The following is a 17,468-nucleotide window of genomic DNA, read 5'->3' as shown; positions in this document are numbered from 1 at the left end:
CTTCGTCATGATATTCATGTTGTAAATTTTTCATTCTGACTTCTATGTGATCCATATCTACAGGCATGAACTTAGACAATGTTTCAAACGCGTTGTTAACGCAATTATACAATTCAGGATTCCACTTCTGTCTAAGTGTAAGTGCCTCTGCTAACATGATTGTAGATGCCTCAACCTCACTAACCTGCACAAACAAGATTACCTAATTAATATATTTAAACAATTTCATGGAGCTAATAGGGAAGTACAAGACTATAAGAATTTGTAGGTCAATATAAACATACCAACTGGTCCTCATAACCTTGAGGTCTGATTATATATTGTGGTTCATGAGCAGGAACCACATCTTCTTCTTTTTGGTTATGAGGTTGCAATATGTCTTTGGGTGGATTAGCTACATTATGTACTAGAGGATGTGACACTAGGTTGTACCACGCCTTGTACTCCTCTAAGGGCAACACATTGTCAGTTTCTTCTTCAAATTCAAGCATCATGCGATCATGGCGAGTTTCTCAGTGTTGGATTTTGTCTGCATTCACAGTTCGCCAATCTCTCTATCCACTTTGTTTGCTAGCCCTCTTACCAACAACCAAAAAATTTCTAAGAATGCCTTGTTTAGCTCTAAATTGCCGGCGTACTCGATCAGACATGTACGGCTCGACAATATCGTCAAATATGAGCATTGTTACGCACATTGCAATTTTATATGCCTGCTGCCTATCATTTGAAATGACCTCATCAGGCTTGACATAGGGATTCCATATTACATGTTATATGATATACAATCAATCAATAAAAATAATTACAAATACTTAAATACATTTTAAAGTAATCAATATCAAATTACACATTAACCTCATTAGCTTGGAGGTTATCAAATTATTGTCAAATGGGAGGCATTAGGTTATGTGGATTGCCATGATATTTCTTCGGCAGCTCCCATCTTTTAGCCCTAGACATATTTGGAGAGATACTATGTGGTATGACCCTCATATGCATAATATGCTCATACAACCAGCACTGCAATAAATTAAGATATGATAAATATTAAATATTTTAGGAAAGCAGTTTAAACTATTACGCTTATGTCATATACCAAAAAAAAAGGTTACCTGTATGAGAGTGGTTGAATCACTAAAATGTCTTCGCTTGAAAGTACAAGCTTTTCCAAGTGAGCGATAGAGGAATGCAAGGGCTGTAGCACCCAAGCATGTCTGCTGGTTCCCTCAATATCTTCAAAAAACTGCAAGTACCTTGTTGGCACTGTTGAAACTGATGCATCAGCAAGTATGGTGACACTGATGAGGAAGGGCAGATATGCTCGAGTATATCTATAAACTTGAACAAGTGTTGCATCAGGTGGTAAATCCCTAAAATTCTCCATCAACCATGTATGCCTCAGGCTTGTCATGTTACCATCAGAGACTATACCCAAATTGTCTTTTATATACTGTCACAGGTCACTGATAAGACGACATGTAACTGACTTGCCGTCCACAGCTAGTCCTAATATCTCATTTGCATAGAAAAGCGCTGGTGTCATCTCACCAATATGAATGTTGTAATGGAATGTATCGGTCTTAGAAAGCCCCCTCTCTACATTGGCTGAGACCAAAGGATGATCAATTCGGCCTGGCCGAATAATAGATAACGCACACAACCTAGACGCGTGTACTAATTCAACTTGCTCTTCTGTTAGATGTCATTCATTTAATTGATAAGTCTTCTCATCAATTACAATTTCTTGTGTCTCCTGAAATACAATAAATAGATAACATATTAGTCCCAATACATATACATGTACTTCTCATAGGGTGTTTGAACCTAATTACAATTTATTGAAAAATAATAAATTAATAGAATGGGCAGATGAATATATGCACATGCATGTCCTTCCTATATGAAATATGATACATGTTCTTGATGAAGTTGCAGCAAACAAGGGTCTTGAGGACCTCTTAGATATCCTTCATCAGGATGTAGATGATTCATATTCACTGAAATCCCATATAGTCACCATGTTAATCATAAGGTTACATATGCAAAACCTAACAGGATATCAAAAAAACAATAATCACATGCTATTGATGAAGAAGAACGATGCTATAATCCATTGATGAAAGAAGAATAGGGCTAAAATGAAATTGCTATGCTAGTCCAACTCAAGATCATATACTTGAAAATCGAAATCATTCAGTGAACATGGTGGCTAAAAAAAGAATTGATTCGTTGAGTCAAACATGTAACTAAGAAGAATTCAAAGAATTCTTCAAAAACCACTAAAGAACTTCCATAATTAGCTAAAGCGAAAAAGCAATCCCCTATCCAGCTCTTAAATCCAATTTAATATCTCTACTTGAAGAACCAGTACACAGACCCCATAATTAATCAGATATGCACAATCCTCACCTATTTCTTTTATCAGTAACAAATTCAATACCACATGAAACACTACATTGAATCCAATTCAATGGACCTCAGCTAAACAATAACCAAACCCTAGATGGATAAACAAATAAAAACACAATAGTTCTCTTCCAAGTAATCATCCTCGTCTAAAAACTAAATAATTCAACTTTAATGAGTAACTAAATCATTTCAACAGAATTCGACATTGATAAGCAACTAATCATTTCATTGTAAAGACAAGAATCCAACTTTCATAAGCAACTAAATCATCCCATCAAAAACAAAGAATTCATGTTAGCTCAGTAACCAAACCATTAAAAAACCAAGCAGTTCAATAAAAAACTGAATAATTTGATTTATAGATAGACGAACGACTCCATCAAAAAAGAAAAAAATCAATTTAATTTCAAGAAACAATTTCAAGCAATAACAGAGAACAATGCTATTTATAATACAAGCAACAGATTAAATCCAATGATATGGTCACCTATCATGCTACTTATAAACAGGAGCAAAACCCCCAAATTATAACAAAAAACACGAGCAAAACCACAATCTGCAAGAAACACACCCAATAAGCATAGACCCAATTATTTTGTGCTATTAAGAGTATAAACCCCCAAATTTAAAAAAACATTTGCAGTTCTATAGTGACCACAAAATTCCAAGTTCTCAAAACCCACAAATTTTAAAAATCTAATTCAATAACAATGGAGTCACAAATTAATTCAATATATACTAAATTCACAAGAAATAACTACTACGCTTGAGTATAAGCCCTACCAAAAGATCAGGTGTTAATCTAAATATAAAAAATCGACCTACATACCTTCACTTTGTAAAATGGCTTCAAAATCCGAGAAATGTTGTCGGTCAAGACGTACATTGTTGAAAATCAAAATCTATGAACTATTTTCTAATCTTTACCAGTGAGATATCAAATAGGCGCACAAAAGAATTCACAGATTAAGAACATTGAACCAATGTTCAATATACGAAGAAAACAGACTGGCTGTAGTTAAAATTTACAGTCGCGCAATTTTTGGATGTTCAACATCTGAAAATCCCAAAAATTTGGATGTTGAACATCTGAAAATAGGAAAAAACATTGTTCCAGTTGTAGCTAATTTCGGATGTTGAACATCCGAAAAAGGGCAAACTTGTCTTTGTTTAAAAATGGCGTTATGGAAGATAAAAAATGGACACTTTTTGTAATAACGGAAACTATTTGGTGTAACCGTAATAATGTAAACTATAACGGATTTCTACGTAATTTTCTCTAAATATTAAACAAGCAAATTGAGGTGCACCTTCAATCTTGTTCATGAGATGTAATTTTAGTGTCGAAAATTCTTAGGATGGTGCGAGACTCTAGTTTTATATGTATTTCTAAAATTTTAGATGTCACAAATAAAGCAACAAATGCATGAAAATCTTGAAAATGAACCGTGTTGCAAGATGTATTATTTTTAAGGCTTGAAACTATTTATTTATTTATTTATTGTGTATCTATACATCTCGATGTCGAGATAATCACTTACATGTTTTTCCAACATCAAGACAACATTTTTAATCACTCTATATTTGTCCACATCAAAATAACTTTTTGTCAAATATCCTATAGGTGCACCCTAGTTTTACATTTTAAGGTGGCTAACATTATATATATATATATTTTAGTTTTTCCTCTTAAAAGATCTCCCTTTTAACTGCATTCAATGAAATTTAGCTGCATTGATTTCATTGACCAAGCTCAAGTTCAAAATTTTTTTCTCTCACACACCAAGCAATCCGATCCGTTTTTATCTACTCTTCCCACCTTAAAGTTTTAAATTTGAACAGCAAGATGCCCCCGACTGAAATTCACCCAATTATTATTATTATTTTTTAATTGGCAGAATTAACCAACTATGGCCCAAACTGGTCGCGTTTGGGAGGAAATTCAGTAGGCAAAAGCCGGGTTTCATGTAAATGTCCGTGAATTTTGTGTGAGTTTTGATGGACGATGCCGAAGAATTGAGAATTTCATCAGAAACTCGATGAAAGTTGAATTTGGTATGGAGTTTTCTTCCATAAGTAGGTTTCTTCTCTCTTTTTGGTTTCCATTTATTCGCCTTTCTTTGTTCACTCTGTTATTATCAGTTTAAGGAGCTTTAGTTCTACTTCTATTGATTTGATTTGGTAATTTTCAGGTTTATAGTTTTATGGATTCTGTTCAAATTCTTGCTCAGTGATAGTTTCCCTCCCTTTAAAATTTTGTATGCATTTATTTTTATACTCTCGATTTATTTAATTGATTACTGGGTTTAGTTATGGAGTATAGAGATTATTTAATCTGGTATTTGGGAAGAGGAGGTGTTATTCAGTTATGCAGAATGGAATGTGACATTTTACTTTAACTTTTCCCTCATTTATCCTTTTTCCATTCATGAGAAGTGATAGTTGCATTAATGAAAATAAAGCAATTAAAATGGCATGAAAAACATTAATATGAAGGCACCTGATTTATGAAGTCTCAAAATCCCTCTAACCTAAGTCAGCATTAATTATAACTAGACTGTCTACCAATGAGTTTTGGGTCAATATCCAACAATGAGCTTGTTAACTGTCTTAGATCAAGATGACTAGAATCGAAAATAAAGGAATAAGTCATTGTTACTTGTGATAAGCATTTGTTCAATAAATTTTCAGTAGTCAGCTGTTGATTAAGGAATATAACATCCATTTATAAATCTAATCGCAATAACAGTGAGCTCAGAATTATTCATATGGTGTTTAACATATGGTTCTTATGTCCACTTAATTGTAATGGTAAATAATCCTCATCCTTTTGGGCTCTTCTCATTATTTTACTTCCCCACAAATGGCCAAAGCAAGCACAATCATATCAAATATTACCTAAAATGTAACCTCCACATTTCTGAGAATCCAGAAATGAATTTACTGCTTTAGAAAGTGGGGCCTTCTCTTTCCAAACCTCTTATCAAAGAAGGGAATATGTTTGTCGCTTTGTGCCTGTCTTTATTTATTCCAAAGTCCAAACAATAAGCAAATCATGCAGTCTCTCAAAAATTAATCATTACCCATTATTATTTTGAAATAATCTAGGAAAATAAAGAGATTGAGGAAGATGGCGCACACAAAATTAGAGCTGGGTGGGCGAAGTGGAGATGTGCAACTAGAATTTTATGTGATCATCGCATACCAACAAAACTGAAGAGCAAGTTCTACAGGACAATTGTGAGACTAGCTTTGCTCTATGGGGTGAAATGTTGGACATGCAAAAAGTATTATACAAATGATTGTAGCGGAGATCAGGATGTTGAGATGGATGAGGGGCAAGACAAGCAGGGATACAATTTGAAATGAATCCTTTCAGGAAAATTTAGGTGTGGCACCAATCAGCGATAAGATGAGAGAGAGTAGACTTAAGTGGTGGGTTGGCCATGTGTGGCACCGACCCAATACGGTACCTGTTAGGAGGTGCGAGTTAGTTCAAGTTGAATGATTAAAAAGGGCAAGGGGTAGGCTCAAAAGGACGTGGTTGGAAGTAGTTCGAAAAGATATGAGGACTTCTTTTCTCACTGAGGGTATGGCCTTTAATAGTGCAGACTACTAGACTAGGATTCGTGCATCTGACCCCAAATAATTGGGAAAAGGTTGTGATGATGATGACGCATTACTATTTAGAATAGATCGGATATTCTTCCCCATAATCCCCTTGAATGATTATAGTGCAAGGATATATGGTCCATCAATATTGCATCTTGCTTGCATAATTAGCTTATGTTGGTCAATGTCATTCTTATTAATTTTTTTCAATAGTACAATAGTAGGAATGGAACTGTAGACGTCAGACTGTGGCACCCTGCCACCTTGACCATCCAAGCCTAAAGGCCCTTCTTAAAAGAGCCTTGGTCAGCTTGTTTGGGATTTTTGGGGCAAACTTCAAGGGAAAAGGGCAAGTCTTTTTGTTTGGGGCCTTTGGGCTTTTCAAGACAAACTTCAAGGTTTTCAATTCTTGACCTCCTTCACCCAACCCGATATGCTTACCACTAAGCCGAAGCCTAAGAAGACAAATGTCAGTATTGGTGTGGAACTCTTGAAGATAATCCACGTTGTGAATCCTTTCTTTGAAGATCGACTAATAAAAAGATCCCATCCTCTAGGAAACTTTGTTTCAATATATCTTTGAGGCATGAAAGTTTCAAGTTTCATGTTTTATGTTTTTGTTGGATCCCATCGTTCATCTTGAGTGAGAGTCGTATTGAAGGTTTTCTAATATATATCCGTGTTTAATAACTTAGCAATGGACTTTAAAACTCACTTGAGTGTCTCAGATTGGCTACTTAGCTGAGTTTTTTAAAAATATTTGAGAAACCTAGAAGTCTTCTTCATAAAATGCTTTTAAAGCGTCGAGCCTAGATTAAACTACCTTTGGGTTTCAAAACTTTGCCCCACCTGACTCTGCTCTGGGTTCTTGTTGAAATTGTATATGATATTTAGCCATGACACTATTCTATTACGTCTACCTCAACATGCTATACTCTAAGTTGTTCCAAAAACTCTCGAGACTTCTCCATCTCATCCTTGTGCAAGCAATGATTGATTCACATGATGCTTGATTGTCTCAACCCATGACCCACCACTTCAACTCTCTTCAAAACATTCATCCGGTTAGTGATCGCAATTCCTACCTGCTTTAAGATTGAAGAGAAACTGCTAATCGCTTACCTCTTGCCATTTCTTAGATCAAAATATTTACCTTTCTTGAAGTTCTTCATAAATAACTAATATTATTCAATCTTGTGAAGAACAACCAATTCTTTTTTATCTTCCATCACACATTTTGCTTCGTTTACTCACATTGTTATGAAGTATAATGCTTCTCCAAAATTTCCTGATTTAGACAATCTCATATGGTTCGCATTCTGATTCGTACACAAATGAGCTACTTATGATTGTCTTCCGTTTATCTCGTTAGAGGGCATGTTGAAATGTTAATTAAAAATATGGATCATAATGTGAGCTAAGTAATTGTTATTTGGTCAAAGGCTTGTGGCTTGCATGCCGTTCGAACTCATAGAGCATCTCTTTTTAGTCATTGGTTGTGATTGGGATTTCTGGTTAACTAATTCAAGTTAGAGCCTCTGGTTGTCTCATTGTTTTGAGTAGATAAAATATTTGGTAGCCTAGAAAAAAAAAGGCAATAAGAAATAAAGGAATGCAAAAGACAAGCATATTGTTATCTCTCTACTTCATTGCAAAAATTTCAAACTATATGCGTCTTTCCTCATCAAATATATGATAAGTCCTACCTTGACCTTGCAAATGAGGTGTCCAAGATACATATATTGGTTGTCCCTTCTCATAATTGGGAACAACAACAAGAGAAAAATAGTGATGAAAAAATTGCCTAGTTTCATTGATTTAAGTGAGAACTCTGGCATATGCTCCATATAACTACAGTGGTCTTATGCCTGAAACTGCCATGCTCACTACCTTGCTGAAGGATCAAACAGGATTTCCGATTCCAAGCTGATTGATGTGAAGGATTCCTTTCTTGAGCTTCTCCTTTTGAGACGGGAACGCTCCAACTGGATGCATCCCCTCAGTTCCCCGATAACATCACTCATGGTGGCCCTCTTTATGGCGGACTGTGGTGTACATGCCAGTGCTATCTCTGCAGCTTTCCATGCAGAATTAATGTCATAGTCGCCTTGCAACTTTGGATCGATCACACTGTCAATTTCCCCTCTTACAACCTTGGGAGTTACCCACTGTACTATATGAATTGCTTCTTCCTCAATTATTGCCGGCTGACCTGAGATAATTTCTAAAAGAACTATCCCAAAGCTATAAACATCACTCTTCACATTTAGCTTGTTGGTAATGTAATACCTGCAATTTTAATGGAGTTAGCTTAACTAGTATTTCGCATGTTGAACAATAAAAATCTACCATTTTAAGTTCAAGTAATATCAGAAGAGTCCTTGCAAAATATTGATCTCGTATACATCATTTTTTTTGTCAGCCGTTGTTGATTGGCCTTATGTTTGCATCATAGAAATGATAGGGAATGAAAGGGAAAACCGAACCATCACCCAGACAACCCACTGGAAACTTTATATTGCTCATGTAGGAAAGCAAAATTGGTGAAGAAAAGCTCTCCTTGGTTTCAGATATTCTGGGAAAAAGCTTCAGGTCTTCTAAACAATTATAAAAATTATCTAAAAAATGGTAAATAAGGTTTCTATGTGTCCGTAGTTTCTGTTCCCTGTCCCCTTTTCATATAATTGAATAGAGTTACTTGAAATTTAGGTAAGCACATGACCCTATAGCATCTAGATGGAATGGATGAGATAAATGAAAATATAGTGTACTTTGAAGCATGGTTTTCTTTGATTACAGAAGGTGAAAGAAATAGATTAAAACGTTTCAGGTTATTTTTTCCTTCTATATTGGATAAATGAATATTTTCACCCTCATAAAAAGCAGCAAGGGTGGCTAGAGTTTAATGGAGCTTCCATAGAGAAGCCTGGGCATATCTTTATTAGGACAGATGAAGTTGATGAGTGAAAAACGGGCATAGAATGTGTCCTTTTGGTTGGTTGAGAGAATAGAGAAGCCAAAACTTGTTGACTGGCAGGAAAATTAAAGGACATGCTACAATTCCTCTTCTTGGGTTGAAATTTGAAGGATAAAAAAAAGGTGGAGAAGGGGGGGAGGAATACATGGAAGCTAGAAATAGAAGTCAAATAAATAGAATCAAGAAACAATTGATGCAGTGAGATCGTTGTATTATTGAGAGTTCCTCCTTTAGTTCACTACATACTCAGGATCCACATATCCCGGTGTGCCCATAACAGTAGTTGATATGTGAGTATCTCCTTCAGTTGGCCCGAATCTGGACAACCCAAAATCTGCTAATTTGGCTTCCAATTTCTCATTTAAAAGGATGTTGGATGTCTTTACATCTCTGTGAACAATTGGTGGTTTGCATCCATAATGTAGGTACTCCAATCCTACAAACCAAAGTACTTGCTAAGTACTTGAAATCAAGAAAAGAAGGAAAACAATTGATGCTAAATTTTCGTGCATACCTTGTGCAGCACTCAGAGCAATTTGAATTCGTTGTTCCCAGTTCAATACTTTTGAGCTGCTACTCTTGTCTGCATGAAGTGGCACACAATTCAGAGTATCTTTTCATCACAGTGCTATATACACTTTATTATAATTGAAGCTGATGCTTCAATGTGAAATGCAGATGTTTCAAATCTACATCATTATTTTGATAGTGGAAAATATGAGTGGCTCAATAGAAGGCATTTGTTTTGATTGCAGAACTGTCTTTGTGATGTACATAGGAAATGATATTTGAAACAAGGTGCCTCAACTGGTTTTTTAGTTTGCACTGAAGTAAGTATCAGCCTTTGTCTCTCTCTATATGTTTTGGAGAGTATCAGTCTATATGCTTTAGAGTTCTGCTATCGAGAACTGCTGAAAACTACAATAAAAACTGGTTTTATTTTGCTGGATACATGACCGTAATATCATTGAGAGTCCTAAGAGAATTACATGACCCCAAAACTACATATAGGTGGAATGAATCCAGCAGTCAGGAAACTGAAAAAGTTTTTAATTTTCTTCTACCAATCTGTGGATTACCAATGGCAATAATAGGTACTCCCAATTATTGTAGTATTATAATTCAACAGAATGGTTTGTTTAAAGCTACCGGAATCTGGATTATGAATGGAAGTAATTTATTTCCTTCCAGAAACACAATACTTTTAAACGATTGTTTGTTGTGTTATTCCCCTATGATTTGATTATATCTTTTTTTTTTTTTCCAATTTATATAATGCATCCATAGTGCCATACTTCATAACTTTCTTGCCATGGCTAGCATTCTTTTTTTTTTTTTATTTTAAATTTTCTAATCATTGCAAGATTTCTCTGACTCTTTTCCAAGCAAAAACTGTCATTCTATCCTTAACAATTTGAAAATTTGAGGAGTCCATTTTGAGACTATGAGATAATTTTGTGAGATATGGTTTAAATTATTTCATATTTTCTGTAACAAAAAGTGATAATAAATAGGTAAAAGTAGTTTTAAGAAAGAATGCAAGAAATAGGTGTTCTAGTCAACAATGAAATTGGGTTAGGTGGCTTGATACTTTGATCTTAGTGATTGTGCAAGAGGTATGCAGTGCATTTGTTGAATGGAAGAGGGTGAACCCTAGATGACTATGTAAGAGGATGCAAAAGCTTCAAAGCAGAGAACCATGGTCACACCCACTATTGTTTCTGAACATTGATCCGTAAAAGGCACTACAACATAGCTAAGTTTATGTATGAACATATACACATATATAAGTATATATGCTCTACGTAGCTACGATTAGCTAGTGTAGGTAGCTAAAGGGAAGATAGGCTATGGTAGCTACAGGAAAGATAGGTAGCTCTAGCTCTAGCTCTAGGTAGCTTCAGGAAAGCTAGGTAGCTCTAGCTCTAGCTCTAGGTAGCTTCAGGAAAGCTAGGTAGCTTCAGGAAAGCTAGTTAGCTCTAGCTCTAGCTCTAGGTAGCTAAAGGAAGTCAGTTAGCTAAAGGAACATTTATGTTTGTACGTATGATGCATTTATATTTGTATGTAATACATGCGTGTGCATATGTATGTATATTTGTGACGTATTTATATGTGTATAGTTTATGATATTATTTAATAACTTGAAAGATGTATGTGTGATATGTTTATGTAATAATTGATTCTATTTTTAATAACTTTTTCATTCAAATAAAATGGTTAGCAATGCAACACGGTATTATTTTTATGTGTAATGTAATAACATCAAAAGTTCAAAATAGTTACACAAATTTATCATGAAGTAGAGAACCACAATCGCATCCAACATTGATTTTGGGCCATTACATTCAAGCTAACTTGTCTACTTGTTTAAGCGTGCATCGATCGTTGCATATGAGTTATACCTATATTCTTCTGTGACAATAGAAGTGCCTTCCACATATCGTCTGATCCAATGTTACAACAGATCATGGATCACTTGAGAGATGATCTCAAGAGTACTATATGTAAATAACCTTTGAAATAAAACACAACTATAGATCTGTCAAGTTTGAGAAGAAAGAGAGGAAAATAACATCCAAACACAACTATAGAGCTGTTAAGTTTTTTGAGTCTATTTCATATTTCTCTCCTCCTGGATAGAAATGCTCTCTTCAAGGAGAGCACGGTTGTCAAGAAGTGAGAAATCTTAGTTCCACTACCTTTATCTACTCCAACTCCAGTTCCCTTTATTTTTTGGAGTTTATGAGATGCCTAAAATTGAAAATGGGAACATACCAATTGCAATCAAGGAAAAGGAGTTGAAGACTAATATTAGAAGGAAGAAGTTGGTACAACATGAAGTCCAAAACGATTATGACTCAGGTGTCGATATGGAATCAGGTAATGATCCTTCTCATCCTAGTATTTCTTGACCTTCTAATCCATTCCCTGTGTCAGATATTGACTTACTGATTGTATTATGTAAGGCAAGAGATCATGTACACAAAATGCCATAACTTTGTTTCTTATAATGTCATGTCACCTTCCTATTGTGTTTTCCTATAATCTGTATCTACTGTTAATATTCCATCCAGTGTGAGGCTTTAACACAACCTCAGTGGAATGCTGCGACGTGGGGGAAAATGCAAGTTCTAGCAATAACACTTGGGAGATCGCTAAACTTCCAAAGGGAAAGAAGGTGGTGGGATGCAAGTGGGTGTTTACCATGAAATACAAGGCAGATGGCATATTGAAAAATACAACACAAGGTTGGTTGCAAAAGGTTTTACTTAGAGACAAGGCATAATGTGTCGTGTAGGCATGGGCGTATCTCTCACACCCGTATAGGTGGGTTTTCGTGATGCGGCCTCATATGTGGCTCATCGATCACATATGGGCCGCATCACACATTTGGTGATACTCGCATATGTGCCCATGTCTTGTGGGAGGAAATTTTGCCCACGAGCTTGGGCAAAAAGTCACCCCACCTAGGAGGGAAATGGGGTCCAAACGGTTTGGGGGGTATATGATCTCCCTAAAAACCCTTAGAACCATGTTTCCATGGTTTAAAGGGGATTCAAATAAAAACAAAAAAGAAAAATAGATTAAAAAAATATTTGTGTTTCCAAATTTTTTTGAAAAGAAGTCAGGATTTGTTCTTGAATCTTTGGTCAATTGATTGATATTTTTTTGAGGGTTCATTTTGATGGTTTATGGTAAAAATTCAACAAGTATTCGAAGGATTTAGGGCCTAGGAGATTGAATCCAAGAAACCGAAATTTCTTTTGATTTAGGGTTTGGAATCAAAAGTTTTGAATTTTGGATCATCATTTTTGGTAAGTTCCATCAACTATTCATTTCCTTTTTAATCATTTTTTGTAAGTTCTATCAACTATTACTTTCCTTTTAAAAACAATGTCTTCTTCATCAAGCAATAAAGATCATCATCATCATAACTTTTTCCCAATTATTTAAGGCCGGCTACATCAAGCAACAAAGATCCGACATGGAAATATTCAAGATTTACCTATGCAAAGGATCAAAATTGTGTTTTTTTTTATGCTATGTCAGAAAACCTATACTGGGTGAATTAACAGGAATGTGAGAAAACATATACTGGCAAAAAGAACATCTTGTCAAAATTATCAGGAATGTGAGAGCATGCCGTCAAGCAATGGATGAGATTAGAAGTGAGATTAGGGTGTATTTGAATATACTTAAAAAGAAAATAGAAAAAAAATGAAATAAAAAGAGTTTTAGTTGAAATTCATATGTGTGATGATGATGTAGAAGATGCATTCCAACGTTGGAAGTGGGCGTAGAATTATAAGGGAGAGGGTTATAAATATTAGTGGAAATTCATATAAAGCCTCTCCCTATAGGACCAATCGAATCTTTTTGTTCCCTTAACCCCGGAGTTATGGTCGAAGACATGAGGAAGAAAACAAAACAAACCACACTTGAGAATAGATACAAGAAAGAAGGGAGGCATAAGGTTTAGAAATACGTTGCCAAGTGGTTTTATCTAGTTGGTATTCCTTTCAATAGCAAGTGCCATGATAGCTTCAAGGTTATGGTTGGGGGCAATTGGGCAGTTTGGCCCAAGGCCCAAACCCCCTTCATTTCATGAGCTCATGAAGCCAATTTTGAAGGATGCATAAAGGATGTGAAATATATTTTGACTTCTCAAGAAGAAGGGTGGGAGAAGTATGGGGTGACCATCATGTGTAGTGGTGGTCCAATGGAAAGTCTCGGACTCCTTTAGGTACTCCTTTTGTGAAATCGATTTATGCATCATACAAATCACATGATGCAACTTATTTGTGTGGATGGATGGATGAAATTGTAGATAATGTGGTACTTATTATCACCTACAATGGTAATTCCTTTGCAACTAGGCATCTCTTGACTTTGAAGATGAGGCAAATGTTTTGGACTCCTTGCATCTCATTATGCTGATCTCGGGCTTGAGGAAATAGGGAAGACATCTATGGTTAATGGGGCAATCACCAAAGCTAAGTCTATTCATTAATTTAATCTATAACATACTATAGTGAGAGAGTTTACAAAAGAGAGAGAGAGTGAGAGCAGGAGTCACTAGATTTGCCACTACATTTCTCACTCTTCAATGCCTATGTAAGCAAAATGATGGCCTAAGGAGCATGTTCACTTTAGAGAAGTAGACTGGAAATTGGTGGTGAAGGCATCAAGTTGGGAGAAAAGCAGAGAACATTGTTTTTAATACTTCCTTTTGGACCCAATGCTACTATTGCTTGCAAATCTCTCACCCTTTGGTGAAAGTGCTTCGATTAGTGCATAGAGATGCAAAGCCCGCCATGGGTACATTCATTAGGCCATGATTGAGGCGAAACAATCCCTTATTGATGCTTGGCGGAATGGAATAAAGAAGTCATGCCATCACAGTCAAATTCAGATACTCACTTTCCCATTCGTCATGGATGGTGGTTCTTCACCTTCCTTGTGATGTAACCAATTTTCTCCATCTTCCTATGAACATTATGGCAGATTGAGACCATTCTAAGTAGTTTGTCCCATCTAATTATAGTGATCATCAATCTTGGGTGCTCAAGTTGACTGCTTCCAAGGGAAATATTGTGCTTGATTTCTAACTTTTTTTTCCTCTCTCTCTCTCTCTCTCTCTCTAACTCAAAACTCTATCTTTTCTTGATGTATTGCTTTACTAGTTTTCAAAGCTCTAAAAATTTTCCTTTTTTTTTGGTTCTTTTGGACAAGAAGGATATGGAATATAATTGGTTTTCTGGAATGGGGTAAAAAAATTTTGAGAGAATGAGGTCTGGGGTTTCCTTTTCTTCCTGTTTTGCATGAAAGACAAAGAATCTGGGATGAACTTACCCAGTAAAATAATGAAATGATATTACTTGAAAAATATGGGCTTGCTGATATATCTCAATTTAAATCCCAAGAAGAAAGGAAAATCTTGATTCTAGGGTTGCAAAAAAAATTGACATCATAGGATTTCTAGGTCTGCTCTGATAACATGTTAAATTTAAGAAAGAAAAGAGGAAAATAATGAAAAGAGGAAAAGAGCATTCAGGCACAATGATTGGGTAAAAAGTATAGATGTATATCTCATTGATCAAATCAGGGAACAATGTGCCATATATATGTAAACATGCACATAGATAGTAGCTAAGTCGAAATATATTATGATGCTATACAAAGGACCTTAGTAAGCTTTAGTACATACTGAGTTTCAAAAAACAATGTGTAGGTTAGCTTCGTTTGTTATTCTGGGCCTGACTTCAAGGGTCAAACCCTTAACCTTCAGTAAGCAATCCAGGGGTGTCTCCCATAGATAAAGCCTAAGGGCCAATTGGCTGATGATCTCACAAGAGAACTATCCATTGAGAGCAGTAGTGATCTCACTAGAATGGATATTTTTTCTTTCTTTTTTTTTGGGTGGTAGGTAAACATGGCTAATTAGGAATTCATTAGATTGCTTTAGGTGCATCATAGTTAGATATTGTTATGTTGGGGATACGTACCTTGTCACTCTTTATTGTTATGTTCTTTTCTTGTGGTTGACATTGTTAATAATTCTAATTAGTATTATTGTAATTCTTCTATTTGTATGTTGTATTTTAATTAAAATATCCAACACACTCTAATTCATGTCAACAAATCAATGCTTTATGAGCATTGTGACTTTCTGCACAAGCTGTATTGCTACTCATGGATAGAGTTATCTTTGTTATGATTTAATGTTTGCCTTAGTGGTTCTATTTACAGCATACATAACAAGAATAAAAATGAAAATGACAGTATCTCCTAATAATACACTTGTCCTGTAGAATAATGGAGTTGTAAAAGGGGATCACTGCTAGTAGTCCTATAAAGCTTTAAGAAAAAAACAGAAAAAAAGACAGAACTTACAATAGGATACAAGTGAAAGAAAGCAATTCAAAGGTCATACCTGACAGGATCGAATTCAGATTTCCTTTAGACATATATTCATAGACAAGAATCTTCTCTTTGCCTTCCTCAGAGAATCCTATCAAGGAGGCCAAATACTTGTGATGAACTCTCATCAACAGTTTGACCTGTATTTCCAAAGTCCAAATATTTATCCTTTTTCTTCGTCATCATCATCAAAGCATTATCCCAAAGTCCAAATATTTATCCTGATTACAAGTAAGAATATGTGAATGTAAAACTAGATTTAGTTTCTTTTCTCATACAAACCTCATTAGAGAATTCTTTGGCTCCTTGATGTGATTCTTTGGACAAAATCTTGACAGCAACTTCACGGCCATCATCCAGGCGCCCATAGAAGACAGGCCCATATCCTCCCTTACCAATGATCTTTTCATAGTCATTGGTTATTTTAACAATCTCAGAGTGTGTAAATGTTTGAGCACCATCTGAATTTGATGAAGTTTTTCTTTTTCTCATTCTTGTTCCTGGTGCAATTAGTGAAGAGCAAAACAATCTGTGGGACAAATCAATAAGATAGATATTTCCACTTGACTTTTCTATTATTTTAGAAATTCTGCGTTAGCTATTCAGGCATATTCTTTGTCATGGTCTATTTAGTCTCTACTCCTAGTCTGTTTCCTCAGCTGTTTCTAAATTCTCACGGTTTTTAGAAATGATCCCAGTACAGGTTATTAAGATACCAAATCAATATTATTTTCAATATAGGAGACAAAAATTAATACATCTGGGAAATAACAGTACCTTTAATTTACTAGGAAATAAGTTTGTGCATAGACATGGATGCAGCAGTCACAAAGGCTAAAAAAAACCTGGAACCTTGTCTTGGGGTCATCAAGAACAAAGGTCTGAGAAGTTAGGGCAGATACATTGGCTTTTGATCTTGAAAAATTAGTTCCTTTTACTGGCTGATTTCTTCTAAGATAATCAATTGTATTTTGTCGTGTGTTATACCAAATTTCATTGATTTGACTTCATAAGCAATTGTGGTGGGTTTGTTGCCCCATAGATGGGGATTGTTTCTTTGAAATTTTAGCCCTGGGCTTACTGCTTAAATTCTTACTATCGGAAATAGACCCAACTATGATATATGATGCCTGTTTTGTCATTCTTTTTATTTTTGAGAAACTGTCTAGTCAGTGTGGAGAAAATTGTTGAACCACAAAAGGAAACATTTTCTTCAAAGGTTACTTGATTCTTTTGGAGGAGACAACTGGGTATTCCAGAGACATATCAATTTGAATTACTTCTTGTTTACTTCCCCAAAGATGTGTTCTTGTTGAATCCCAAACCATACACGATCGATGAGGATGCTATGCTCTGATTTCACTTTTGAACGATGTAAAGATGAGCATAAGATTTGTTATACATTACTATAACCAATAGAATGAAATATGCACCTCTGAAAGAAAAATGTTGCTTATCAAAAGGCGAAAATAATTATATTTGTACATAAGCTATGCCATTGCTTATGTTCAAGCAGTGATATCAGTGCCACCTCTGTTAGCTGCCTTTA

General features: G+C 35.3%; 1 protein-coding gene and 1 long non-coding RNA gene across 9 annotated transcripts in view; one reads left to right on the top strand and one right to left on the bottom strand.

Annotated features, from left to right (window-relative positions):
* Window positions 1–4,050: 4,050 nt before the first annotated feature.
* LOC110008038 (uncharacterized) overlaps window positions 4,051–17,468 on the top strand; it is a 23,944-nt gene continuing 10,526 nt past the window's right edge. The window contains exons 1-2 of one of the 4 annotated variants that reach the window (XR_016055785.1): window positions 4,143–4,485; window positions 12,073–12,246. This is a non-coding gene — a long non-coding RNA (uncharacterized LOC110008038). Of the gene's footprint in view, window positions 4,486–12,072; window positions 12,247–17,468 lie in introns of all 4 variants that reach the window. The other 3 variants (XR_016055782.1, XR_016055783.1, XR_016055784.1) reach the window with 3 other exon arrangements.
* The window catches only part of LOC18443520 (LRR receptor-like serine/threonine-protein kinase IOS1), a 25,228-nt gene continuing 15,411 nt past the window's right edge, over window positions 7,652–17,468 (bottom strand). For 2 of the 5 annotated variants that reach the window (XM_088867220.1, XM_088867221.1), the window contains 5 exons: window positions 16,202–16,419; window positions 15,933–16,059; window positions 9,513–9,581; window positions 9,245–9,434; window positions 7,652–8,310 (listed from right to left, as the gene is read on the bottom strand). In XM_088867220.1, the coding sequence (XP_088723346.1) occupies window positions 7,908–8,310; window positions 9,245–9,434; window positions 9,513–9,581; window positions 15,933–16,059; window positions 16,202–16,419 (1,007 nt within the window). In that variant the 3' untranslated portion in view covers window positions 7,652–7,907. Of the gene's footprint in view, window positions 8,311–9,244; window positions 9,435–9,512; window positions 9,582–15,932; window positions 16,060–16,201; window positions 16,449–17,468 lie in introns of all 5 variants that reach the window. The other 3 variants (XR_016055775.1, XR_016055776.1, XM_088867222.1) reach the window with 3 other exon arrangements.

This window comes from Amborella trichopoda, chromosome 5, assembly GCF_054954075.1.
Source record: "Amborella trichopoda isolate Santa Cruz 75 chromosome 5, AtrichopodaSantaCruz75HAP2 v2.0, whole genome shotgun sequence".
Lineage (NCBI taxonomy): Eukaryota > Viridiplantae > Streptophyta > Magnoliopsida > Amborellales > Amborellaceae > Amborella > Amborella trichopoda.
Note: the sequence above shows the minus strand (reverse complement) of the source record. Positions and strands in the feature narration are given on the sequence as shown.